Source organism: Sus scrofa, chromosome 6 (genome assembly GCF_000003025.6).
Source record: "Sus scrofa isolate TJ Tabasco breed Duroc chromosome 6, Sscrofa11.1, whole genome shotgun sequence".
Classification (NCBI taxonomy): domain Eukaryota; kingdom Metazoa; phylum Chordata; class Mammalia; order Artiodactyla; family Suidae; genus Sus; species Sus scrofa.
Window position 1 is genome coordinate 87,838,595 of NC_010448.4, and position 12,585 is coordinate 87,851,179.

The 12,585-nt window shown below is 41.5% G+C and overlaps 1 protein-coding gene across 1 annotated transcript in view; it reads right to left on the minus strand.

The window, feature by feature from the left end:
* SNRNP40 (small nuclear ribonucleoprotein U5 subunit 40) overlaps positions 300 to 12,585 on the minus strand; it is a 40,730-nt gene continuing 28,444 nt past the window's right edge. The window contains exons 6-10 of the mRNA XM_003356266.4: positions 11,425 to 11,545; positions 8,426 to 8,508; positions 6,109 to 6,170; positions 1,952 to 2,055; positions 300 to 1,235 (exon numbers count right to left, since the gene is read on the minus strand). Coding sequence (XP_003356314.1) covers positions 1,186 to 1,235; positions 1,952 to 2,055; positions 6,109 to 6,170; positions 8,426 to 8,508; positions 11,425 to 11,545 — 420 coding nt within the window. The 3' untranslated portion in view covers positions 300 to 1,185. The remainder of the gene's footprint in view (positions 1,236 to 1,951; positions 2,056 to 6,108; positions 6,171 to 8,425; positions 8,509 to 11,424; positions 11,546 to 12,585) is intronic.

Below are 12,585 nucleotides of genomic sequence, written 5' to 3' on the forward strand. Positions count from 1 at the left end.
GTACCGTCTTAGGAGTAGAAGGCAGACACAGCATTTCCTTTTTTTTAACCCCCTCCAGCTGCCTCGAGGTATATGGAGCTCCCAGGCCAGCTGCAGTTGCGACCTATGCCACAGCTATAGCAATGCTGGATTCTTAACCCATTGTGCTGGGCTGTGGATCGAACCTGTGTTCCAGGGCTCCAGAGATGGCGCTGATCTACAGTGGGAGCTCCAGCTAACAGCATTTCTTAATGCCCATCAGTTTAAGAAAGACAGACAAATAAGCTGAATCATAAAAAAAGTCTTAGACAATGTCATGGTCCAGTCACACCAAAATTTTATCATATTCTTTTGAGTTTATACAGCATTCCAGCCAATGCTTTTGCTACCAGCTGAGACTGCCCCAAATCAGCCCACTTCAGGACACCTGAGGGTAGGGACTGCTGCTCAGAAAAACAATTTGGGCAGGAGGGAGAGTAGACACAGACTTTGTTCATCAAAGATCATGTGAAAATATATAAGAACCAGATTCTTTTTGACCTTATATATCACCTCTTGACTGCTATGCTTCTAGACAGGAGAAAAGTATTCTGTCATTTTCATAGAGTAAACCTAAAAATACAGAAAAGGGGAAAAAAAAGGCCAAAACATCCCACTAGCTTCTTGGAAGTTTAAATGGATTGCATCCTCTGGACTTGCTTAGATTTTCAGTGATCAAGCCTCAAAGAAAAAGACAGCAATAAATCCAATCCACATGGCTGTTGTAAAAAGGCATCTATTTCACTTTTAATACAAAATGAGTCAGAGAAACACAGAAAGAAAGTATCATACAAGTTACTGAATTAAAAAAACACACCCCGACAAATAAATTTCAGTCACATTCCTGTCTTTAGAATGGATTAGGAAACAGGAAACTACAAACCAACCAATGCCTGTCTCTTTGAAGAAATCTTATTTTAAAAAAAGGAAAAAAACCAAACAGTCCCTGAAATCTGGCAGGTGGTTTTAAGAGGCCACTGTAAGCTTGCCTTAATCATCCTGGTGAAATGGGACACATGTGGTTGCTGGACTATGGCCACCTCCTCCTGTTCCTTGCTAGTAATGATCTTCATCTGAAGGGAGGATGCTGGCTTGGGCATCATTTGATGCCACTCACACTGAGGTCTCAGGGTCAAGCAGCCTTGTAGAGTCTTCCATTCCATATCTTCACTGAATCTCCCCCATATACAGTCTCTTGTCACTGGATGCTGAGAGAACTGAGGCGAAATAAACAGATAACTGGAAACATTGAAGGCTAAAGGAGACTTGGTGCTCAAAAACTCCTATGTCAAGAGGCAATTATGGTACAAGAGAGCAATTGGATTTAGCTTAAATTCCCCTCCTCCTAAACATCATTCCCAGGAAACTACAGCCTGGCTTTTCAATCCAAGTCCTCTCAAAACCATGAAGGCGGACTGTGCTATGGGAAATACATTATCAGCATCTAAAGCCTGATGTCCCTTTTCGGTCAAACCTTAAGAAAAAGACCTTCTAAGTCACTCTAGAGGAGAAGAATCAATGTTTGTACCAGACATTTTGTAAATGTGCTTCTGCTTATTATACTTCGATCGGAAGAAAAGTTACACTTTCTCCTTAAATTCAAGGCCCTTTATTTAGTTTAGCTAGCCAATAAAATGCAAATTAAGTTGCAATTTATAACTGAAATTAAGAAACATCACTGAATCATAGACTGAAGCAAGCAAACACAAAAGAACTAGAAATAGACTAACCAAGCTCCCTTTGAGATTGAGAAGAAAATGGATCATTGCTCTTACCCCCACCGCTTGGAACAATGGTGAGACTGTCAACAATACCCATAAAGACTGTTTGCATGGAAATTCACATAGAACAGATGTCCGCCTCCGCCTCTGTACTCTTAGGGCCCCTTTACGGAGATTTCCCCAATTTCCCTTTTCCCTCAGGGCAAACTTACTGATTGGTTCGTCAGGGTGGAAAGCCACTTCATTGATGGAGCCAGCATGGCCGGGTAGTTTATACAAAATCCTCCTGCTTGTGGTATCCCACACATACACAAACCTGCAAGGTATCATGAAGAGCAAGGCTAAGGCCTCCCAGAGCTGAGGGTAGGGTAGAAGCATGGCTTTTTAGGGGAAATGGCAACAGCCATTTATTTATTCACTACATATTTACTGAACTCTACTCTGACCTCTAGAAATTAGTCATAGATTTTAAATAAAGCATGGATCCTGTCCTTGAGCAACTGAGTGGAGAAATAAAAACAGCTAAAAAACATAAGCATTACTGGTATCTTCAAACACAAAATCTTCTAAAATAGGAAAGATTATGGAGAAGAAAGGCACACACAAAGAAATCTTCTTTAAGGAGCACTCAACATAATTAGGGTGTAGTTAACCTCATATACAATCAGGACTGTCTTAAAGGTAACCCAACTCATGGTAGGTTGGGAACCTAGGTTGTGGGTCCACATGAACTTCTTAGTACTGTATTCAAATCAGAGAGCCCAGAGAAGGGGAAGGAAATTTCTGCTATATAAACATAACACAAAAATGCACTTGATCCAAATCTTACACTGAATTCACAGGCAGAAAGAATACTGAATCCTATCACGGGAAGAAGCCAACAGAAATCAGCTAGTCTAAACTCATTTTTCTTTTCTTTTTAGGGCTGCACTTGTGGCACATGGAAGTTCCCAGACTAGGGGTTGAATTGGAGCTACAGCTGCCGGCCTATGCCACAGCCACAGCAACACCAGATTCCCGACCCACTGAGTGAGGCCAGGGATCAAACCTGCATTCTTATGGGTACTAGGTGGATTCACTTCTGCTGTGCCACAATGGGAACTCCTAAACTCATTTTGCAGATAAGAAAAACAGTGACTCTTCCAAGGTTATACAGTTCATCAGCTGGCTCAGTGGCAGAACTATAATTAGAACTTTTTCTTTTTTCTTTTTTTAGGGCCACACCCATGGCATATGGAGGTTTCCAGGCTAGGGGTCCAACTGGGGCTACAGCTGCTGGCCTACACCACAGCCATAGAAAACATCAGATCTGAGCCTCGCCTGTGACCTACACCACAGCCCATGGCAACGTTGGATCCTTAACCCACTGATGGAGGCCAGGGATCGAACCTGAAACCTCATGATTCCTAGTCGGATTTGTTTTCTGCACTATGATGGAACTCCTTCGTATAGACTTTTTGGCTCAGATGCTCCTATTTTCCCTCCTACTATCTTCTTTCCTGACACGCACAAGTAACTATCCTCATTAATTCAGCTAAGGTGATGTAGTATAGTGGAAAGGTGTATAAGTTCCAGACTCAGAATGACCTGGGTTTTGCACTGAAAGTCTCAATGCAACTATTTAATAGCCAAGTAATCTTAGACATTTAACTTCTCTGAGCTTCTCTTTGCTTAATGAAATGATGGAGTGATGAAGAGACAATATTGATTTCACAGCTTGGTTGAGAGATATAATGAAATGATGTATACAAAGTGCGTGGCTCACAGAATTAATAGCAGCTACTATTATGATGATTAAATACATTTGTCATCAAAAGAGAATCACATGACGTTTAAAAGGCTGAATAAATCGCTCACGGCAGACAGACGGATCGGTCGTCTCACAGTCCTTGATAGAAACTGTTGAAGGGTTTCAAGTCTGAACATGAGGAGGTAGGTGAATTGCAGGTGGGGAAGGGAAATTTGCCAAATCCAGGTCAAGCTGAAAAAGCAGTTTTCTGAGGAGGAAGGATACATTTTCCAGGCACACAAAAGCCAGCACAATACCAGATCTCCAAGGGTTTACTTCAAGGCCTCACTCTCCATGGCTGCCAATTAGACGCTAAATTTAGAGGGGTTCCTTTTCCTCTCCTTACTCTGGCATGGCAACATTTGACAGGAACCAGACTCCTTATGTAACAGAGCTGCTTGTTGACTTGAAGCTAATTGGTGAGGTGGCCTGTGAAATGTGGCCAACCCTCAGCAGGTGGACACATAGGCTTTCCCCAGACCAGACCCATTGTTCCACGAGTAAGGTTTAAAGGAACAGGGGGGAGGATAAGAGGGAAGAGAGGACATTGCAAGTTAGAAAGGGCTAATATCAGAAACAAACTGCTCAGAAGAAAATCTAGACAGGTTATCACTTGGAAGCTAAATCACCTAGGAAAGATACAACATTTCTGCTGAAAATGATGTAAAAATACTTAGAATGGTTCTGTCACAATAAAAGACACCTCAGGCTGTGGGCCTGTTTTTTGTTTTTGTTTTTTTTAAGGTTGTCTTTAGAAACCTGGCAACTAAAAAAATTCTTTAGATTTTCAGTAGCAGTTCTCTAAACCACTAGGACTCAAATCAGCATTGTGGCACTGTTTTACCTGGGACTCTTACCCTCACCCCCAGAAAATACTCAAAAACTTGTACATTTTCCCTGATATTATACATGCTAGGGGAAAAAAAAAAAAGGACTCTGGAATCTTCAGGTATATTCAGATTGTTCACAATTCAGAAGCAAAGTGAGGCTTCTTTATGGTCATGCCAGAGCTCCAACCAAATTGGAGAAAACTGCAACATGCTGAAAGCCCAAGCTAGCCTAGAAAAGACTTCATGCTTATATGATGGTGTCTGTTTTAGTTGGGCAGCAGAAAATCTCTAAAGGGTGAGAGAAATGGGGTTAAGCCAAAAAGGGTTAAGATATTTCCCAGTGGGAGCTAAACCCAGAGGGCCATCAGAGGGTCTCACCATTCTTTTTTTTTTTTTTTTTTTTCAGGGGTGGGGGGTGCACCTGCGACATATAGTTCCCAGGCTAGGCAAATTGACAGTTTCCAGCCTACACCACAGCAACAAAGGATCTGAGCCTTGCCTGCAACTAACACCACAGCTCATGGCAATGGTAGATCCTTAACCCACTGAGCGAGGCCAGGGATTGAACCTGCGTCCTCATGAATACCAGTCAGGTTAGTAACCTGCCAAGCCACAATGGGAACTCCCAGCCTCACCATTCTTTGCCATCCCACATTTGTGGCCCAACAACCTGGGCAACTGGACATTTCTGTCGACTTCTGACTCCCTTCCAATTATAGATCACCATAGATGTACCAAATACAACAGCAGCTGATTGAAGAATTCTCTGCCTTCTCTTTTCCACTCATCATCTAATGATGAATGAGAAATTAAATTGATAGTTAAAGCTTCATAGCTCTTAATTCAGCTCAGGGTTGGAAGATAACTAGCCCACATGTTGCCACATCTCTCACCTAGCAATCTTGACACTTCTCCCACTGAACCCAGACCCAGCTCTGAATCATCCTCAACTGAGGGAGACATTACCAACAGCTCAGCTGACATGCAGGCAAAATTTGACTTCCATTCTTGAGCTAGGAATTCATTCATGTATTATTCACTAACTGCTTGGAATAGGTCAAGCACTGCCCTGAGTTCAGAGATGACTAAGACTCATTCCTTGACCTCCAGGAGCAAATAATTTAGCGGGAGTGCCCCACTTTGTCTTACTGTAAGATGCAATAAATGCTAATAAAGGTTAGATGTATATAGTGTGACTACAGCCCAGAGCAAAGAGTGATCAGTTATGCCCAAGAGCTGAGGAAGAAAGAGGACCAGGAAAATTTATAGATATAACATAGGTGATTACTAGAGAGATATAACTACTAGAGAGAACAGGAGTTTGGATAACAGAAGAGGGAATATGAGAGAAGCCTGGAGGCAGAAGGGATGTGAGAGTAGGAAACGTTCCATGTGAGTGAAGCATTGTGGTGACAGTGGTGGGGGTGGGTGTGTACATGGACCTGAATGAAATGAAGCATGGCAGAACCTGATGAGGGAAACTGGAGCCAGAATAGGAGTCTGAATTTTGTTTTGATGGCAAAGGGAATCCAACAACCCAAAGAAACTGTTACCCTCCAGGTCTAAAATGTATCTGAAGAGGAGAGAAATGATTTGTTTGTCCATATGATCTTTAAACCCTGTGCACGTGGCTTCATCTCTGAGTATAGCTGTAATTCTATGTCTGCTCTAGATCAGTTTCATGTATTAAACATGAGAAGACACCTGCATTAGCTTTACCATCCTTTATCTCACACCCAGTAATCCTTACCTGTCAGCTGACCCAGCTGCTATCTTGCTTCCATCAGGTGACCAAGAACATCTCAGAAGATTCTATAATGATGAATAGACAGGAATCCAATGAATACAATTATGCACCAAACCCCTCTTTATTAGACTGTAGCATTAAGAGACTTTAAATTTCTTAAGCAGAGTTTCAATTGTTCTCCCCAGAATATAATCAACAATTGCCTTATATTCTATGGCCCAAGAGAGCATACTTCCATATATTTCAAGCCATATAAAAACCAACCACAGAAAATGCTTAATTTACAGTAATAAGAGTGGAACTGGCAACAAAATTTTGTTCTACCTACAAATGGAAGCTCTCTTTGCTCCTTTACCTTGATTCTCATTAAATATTTTTTATCTTGAAGGAAAACAAAAATAAAACCAAATCTAACAAAAAATAAATTTTGATTTATAAAGGGAAACAATCTCAATGGAAACAAAAGAAAAATATTAGTATATATTAACAAACTATCGGAGGAAAAGCTGCTTTCAAGAGCTGACCTGGGGAGTTCCTGTCGTGGCGCAGTGGTTAACGAATCTGACTAGGAACCATGAGGTTGCGGGTACTATCCCTGCCCTGGCTCAGTGGGTTAACGATCCGTGTTGCTGCGAGCTGTGGTGTAGGTCGCAGACGCGGCTCGGATCCCGAGTTGCTGTGGCTCTGGCATAGGCTGGTGGTTACAGCTCCGACTGGACCCCTAGCCTGGGAACCTCCCATATGCCAAGGGAGCGGCCCAAGAAATGGCAAAAAGACAAAAAAACAAAGAAAAAAGAGCTGACCTGGGGTTTGAGAATTCAGAAAAAATGTCTGCCTCTCAAAATTTGGCTGGTGGTACTTAGTGAGGGAAGGGATGTATTCTCTGGGCTCTAATAGCTGGTCACTGGGAGGGTGAGGGAGGCCATCTGGGTGATAGGCATGAGAGTCTGGGTGCCCTATGGAACAGAGACCTACGAGAGTCAAAGTTCCCAAGGAATTAAAAAAATAGGAGTATCTTGTTGAAGTCAGAAGTCCTAAATTTGAGAGGGGCCCAATCCCTATCTCTCTATGTGATTACTTTCTTCCTTATGCTTTTATTAGTTTTTTTTCAAATAAGACTACACATCTTTTTAATTTTTTAGGCGATGCCCATGGCATGTGGAAGTTCCCTGGCCATGGACTGAATCTGAGTCAGGGTAATGACCCGAGCCACAGCAGTGACAAAGCCGCATCCTTAACTCCCTATACAACCAGGGAACTCCCATTTCTATTAGTTTTATTTTTGGCAAGAGAAGTTTTGATGGACAACAGTGCTTCTGGAATGTAGTCCCTTCTCAGTAGAGCTACTGCCCTCTATCTTAGCACCGTTTAAAAAAAAAAATTATAGGGAGTTCCCGTTGTGGCGCAGTGGTTAACGAATCCGACTAGGAACCATGAGGTTGCGGGTTCGGTCCCTGCCCTTGCTCAGTGGGTTAAGGATTCGGCATCACCGTGAGCTGTGGTGTAGGTTGCAGACGCGGCTCGGATCCTGTGTTGCTGTGGCTCCGGTGTAGGCCGGTGGCTACAGCTCCAATTCAACCCCTGGCCTGGGAACCTCCATATGCCGCAGGAGCGGCCCAAGAAATAGCAACAACAACAACAACAACAACAAAAAGACAAAAAAAAAAAAAAAAAAAAAAAAAAAAAAAAAAAAAGACAAAAAAAAAAATTATAGTTGATTTACAATGTTAATTTCTGCTCTATAGCAAAATGGTTCAGTTATACACACACATACACACACACATATATATATTCTTTCCCATTATGATTTATCTCAGGACACTGAATAAAATTCCCTGTATCATACAGTAGGACCTTGTTATTGATCCCTTTTATATGTAATAGTCTGCACCCACTAACCCCAAACTCCCAGTTAATCCGTCCATCCCACCCCCTCTTTATTTTGAATTTTAGGGCCACACTTGAGACATACAGCTTCCCAGGCTAGGGGTCGAATCAGAGCTACAGCTGCTGGCCTGAGTCGTGTCTGAGACCTACACCACAGCTCATGGCAATGCTGGATCCTTAACCCCTCGAGTGAGGCCAGGAATTGAACCCGTGTCCTCATGGATACTAGTTGGGTTCGTTACCAGTGAGCCATGAGGGGAACTCCCCCCAGCCATTTAAGAAAAAAACTGAGATATAATCGACAAATAAGACTGTATTAGTTTTAGGTGTATAGCATTATGATCTGATGTATGTAAATACAGTACCCTAGCACTGTCTTAAGTGTTTCTTGAATCAAATGGACAGTAAAACTCCCCTGCCATGCAGAACTTACCTTTTCAAAGTTGTGCACATTTCCTTGAAATATCTTCACACACCTCTCTTTGGGAGCGAATGGCCGGACATCCCAGACCCGCACTGCAAATTCAAACAAAGCAAAACAGCTATTAGCCAGGGGCCTCCTGAGAACCTAGCTGAAATCAGTATCACATCAATGGCAGATGCTGTTTCCTGGATAGAGAAGGACCAGCACGGAACACTGCTACCTGATCAGGCCTTTTCTTTTTCATCTTTTTTTTTCGGGCCACACCCTCGGCATATGGAAGTTACTAGGCTAGGAGTCAAATCACACAGCTACAGCCATGCCAGATCTGAGCCATGTCAGCTACCTACACTGCAGCTGGTGGCAACGCCAGATACTAACCTACTGAGTGACTCCAGGGATTGAACCTGCATTCTCACGGATACTGGTTGAGTTCTTAACCCAATGAGCCACAATGGGAACTCCTTCTTTCCTCTTTCTAATGGGAATGAAATGTATCCAAGTTCGATCAACAGGGCACAGAGGAAAACTGAGAATGTAGGAAGGGAAAATGTTGAACATTGCCGAGGATTTGGAACAGCAAGTAGTTGGGTATGATACTGATTTCAACAAAATACTGTGCAAGTGATGCCTCTGCCAACCCCAAGAGTCACACATAGCAAAGTTTCTTTCTTTCTTTCTTTTTTTTTTTGCCATACTTTTGAATTGTGGAAGTTCTGGGGTCAGGGACTGAACCTCGCTACAGAAGTGACTTGAGCCATAGCAATGACAACACCCATCCTTAACCTGCTGATCCACAAGGGAATGCCCTGCAAAGTTTCTATATGACAAACTAAACACCACTGACTGTGACAATCAATCTATAAAAAACAAACTCAGGACTAACCTTTTCTAATTTGAACCATAGGAGCAATTGACAGTTTAATTGTAAGGTTAAAAAAATATATAAATTTATATATATACATATATAAAATACCTTACCAAGAATTAGAAAAAGTAAACTTTGATTTCAATTCTAGCTCTGCTATAATTGGGGGAGTATCAGGGAAATAGTGAGGTTCTCTGTGTTCTGGTCTCCTTTGTAAAATGAGAGACTTACTCTTTTTTTTTAAAAAAATAACAGTACTTTAAGGACCAAATAAAATGATATATATGAAAGGGCTCTAAAAGATTGGCAGCAATGAACTAAAAATAAAGAATTTAGGAGTTCCCGTCGTGGCGCAGTGGTTAACGAATCCGACTAGGAATCATGAGGTTGCGGGTTCGGTCCCTGCCCTTGCTCAGTGGGTTAACGATCCGGCGTTGCCGTGAGCTGTGGTGTAGGTTGCAGACGCGGCTCGGATCCCGCGTTGCTGTGGCTCTGGCGTAGGCCGGTGGCTACAGCTCCGATTCGACCCCTAGCCTGGGAACCTCCATATGCCGCGGGAGCGGCCCAAGAAATAGCAACAACAACAACAACAACAACAACAACAACAACAAAAAGACAAAAGACAAAAAAAAAAAAAAAAAGAATTTACAATTTTATTATATAGCTATAGCAAGAAATTCTTATTTTTACTTCAATAAACTTTTAGGGAATCTCATCCTTCTTCACTATAAACAATGCTAGAATTAGATAATCTATTAAAATAGGATATAAACACCCACAGTACACAGTGGCTACAGTTGTTCACTAAAGCTAACCTACAGTGGCATTTAAGTGATATCATTTTATTTGAGTGTGGGAAAAAAACAACAATCCTTGAAGTTAGACATAAAAAGGTGAAGCTATTCATGGAAGTTTGCTTTTGAGCTGAGAGTATAGTCAGAAGGTAAGGATGTTCTCATCTAACAAGTATTAACTGAACACCACTGAGGAGGTGTTATTTTCATTACAAAACACCAGTGAAAACATTTTACTTCCTGGAGTTCCTGCTGTGGCTCAGCAGAAATGAATTCGACTAGGATTCATCAAGATGAGGGTTCAATCCCTGGCCTTACTCATAAAGATGAGGGTTCAATCCCTGGCCTTACTCATAAAGATGAGGGTTCAATCCCTGGCCTTACTCAGTGGGTCAGGGAATCCCACGTTGCTGTGGATGTGGTGTGGGCTGGCAGCTGCAGCTCTGATACAACTCCTAGCCTGGGAACTTCCACATACTACAGGTGCAGCCCTAAAAAGAAAAAAGAAAAAAGGAGAAAAAAAAAAGAAAACATTTTAGTTCCTAACAAGTCTATGAACTTATATACCAAAGGGGCATTTCAAAACTCCCAAAATTAAGAATCTGACAAATCATCTTTCTCTTTTACTATAGTAAACACATCTTCCCATCCAACAACTCAAAAACAAGCAATGAAAAGACAAAAGTGTATTTATGTAAATCCAGTATATTGAGCAGTTTTTTTTAACCTTTTTTTTTTTTTTTTTGGCCTTGTCCAGGCATGTGCAAGTTCCCGGGCCAGGGATCAACGTGTATCACAGCAGTGACCAACCAGGGCCTCGGCAGTGACAATGCCAGATCTTAACCTGCTGTGCCACAAGCGAACTCCCCAGAATATTGAAATGTTTTAATGAGGATCTCCTGTCACATTAATACTTTGGAGCGAGGAGGGAAGACAGACTGGCAGGAGAGTGCAACTGAGATAGCAATAGGTCTACTGATCATCTGAGCTTGGTACTCTCTGAAATTTACAGCATACCCAAGCTGAAAGGGGCTTTAAAAGTAAAGTCCAGTCCTCTTATGTTATCAATGTAGAGACTGATGCCCAGAGAAAAGAAATGCTATGTGCAATACTACTCGGGGATTAGATGGCAGATTTGGGAATAGAATCCTGGCTTCTCACCCATCTCTTCTAAAGCTTTTACTATTATAGCCTGTTTTCCTAATCGCACTGGTGGACACTTGGAAGCCATCCTTGACTCTTTCCTTGGACCCTCTTTCATCCTAGTACACATTTCTAGCACCTAATGCCCATTTTCTTTAGGGTCCACAGTAACTGGGCACTGGGAGACCTTTTCTTTCCAAAGTTACCTGTATTGTCCATTGCATTGGATAAGAGATATGAGCCTTCAGAACTTAAACTCAGGCCTGTCACGGAATCTGCATGGCCCCTCATTGTGTAGGTCAGCTTGTTTTGGCGCAGGTCCCAGACCTACAAAATAAAACAAGGTGGCACTCTCAGAAATCAAATTGTGAACAGCAAAGAAATAGAGTTACTAAAGAGTCAACTGCCTGGGAAAATTGGTATCCCTTCTTGATCTGCCTTTGGACCAAGTATTACTTTACCATAAAATATAGGATTTCTATCAATGAAGAAAAAGCTTTAGTGTTTCTTAAAAAAATAAAGAGTCCAAGTTACAATGTTTGACTAGAAAAATATAAACTAATGAATGTCAAATATTATAGTAAAGTTTAACAAAAAATAACAAAATTTAAAGAGTTTATTTTCGTTTCTTTTTTTTCTTTTTTCTTTTGTCTTTTTGTCTTTTAGGGCCACACCAGCAGCATATGGAGGTTCCCAGGCTAGGGGTCGAATTGGAGCTGTAGCTGCTGGCCTACACCACAGCCACAGCAACGCTAGATCTGAGCTGTGTCTGCAATCTACACCACAGCTCATGGCAACGCCAGATCCTTAACCCACTGAGCCAGGCCAGGGATGGAACCTTCGTCCTCACGGACGTTAGTTGGGTTTGTTAACAGAACTCCTAAAGAGGTTATTTTCAATTTATAACAAAATGTATTAGGAATTAAAAAACTAAGTATCATTTACATATTTTTTTTTTGGCTTTGCACATGGCATGCAGAAACTCCCAGGCTAGGGATCTAAACTGTGCCACAGCAGTGACACCACCGGATCCTTAACCACTAGGCCACCAGGGAACTACATAAGCACATTTAATTAAACTATGATTCTTAGCAAATAGAAACAGACTATTGGAACTATATAAAAACAAGTAAACAGGTCATTTGAAAAAGGCATTATGATTTCATAAAAAATGTATATAACAAGGTAATATGCAAAAATAGAGGCTTAAACATTTTCATTTAATGTCATAATATGTATATACACACCTACTACACAGAAGCACATTTACTAAAAAGAAAACAAATTTTAGGTTCATTGTTGCCTGGGTAGGAAAGGTAAGAGAAACAATTCAAATGAAAATAAACTAAAGTCAAACACGACAAATA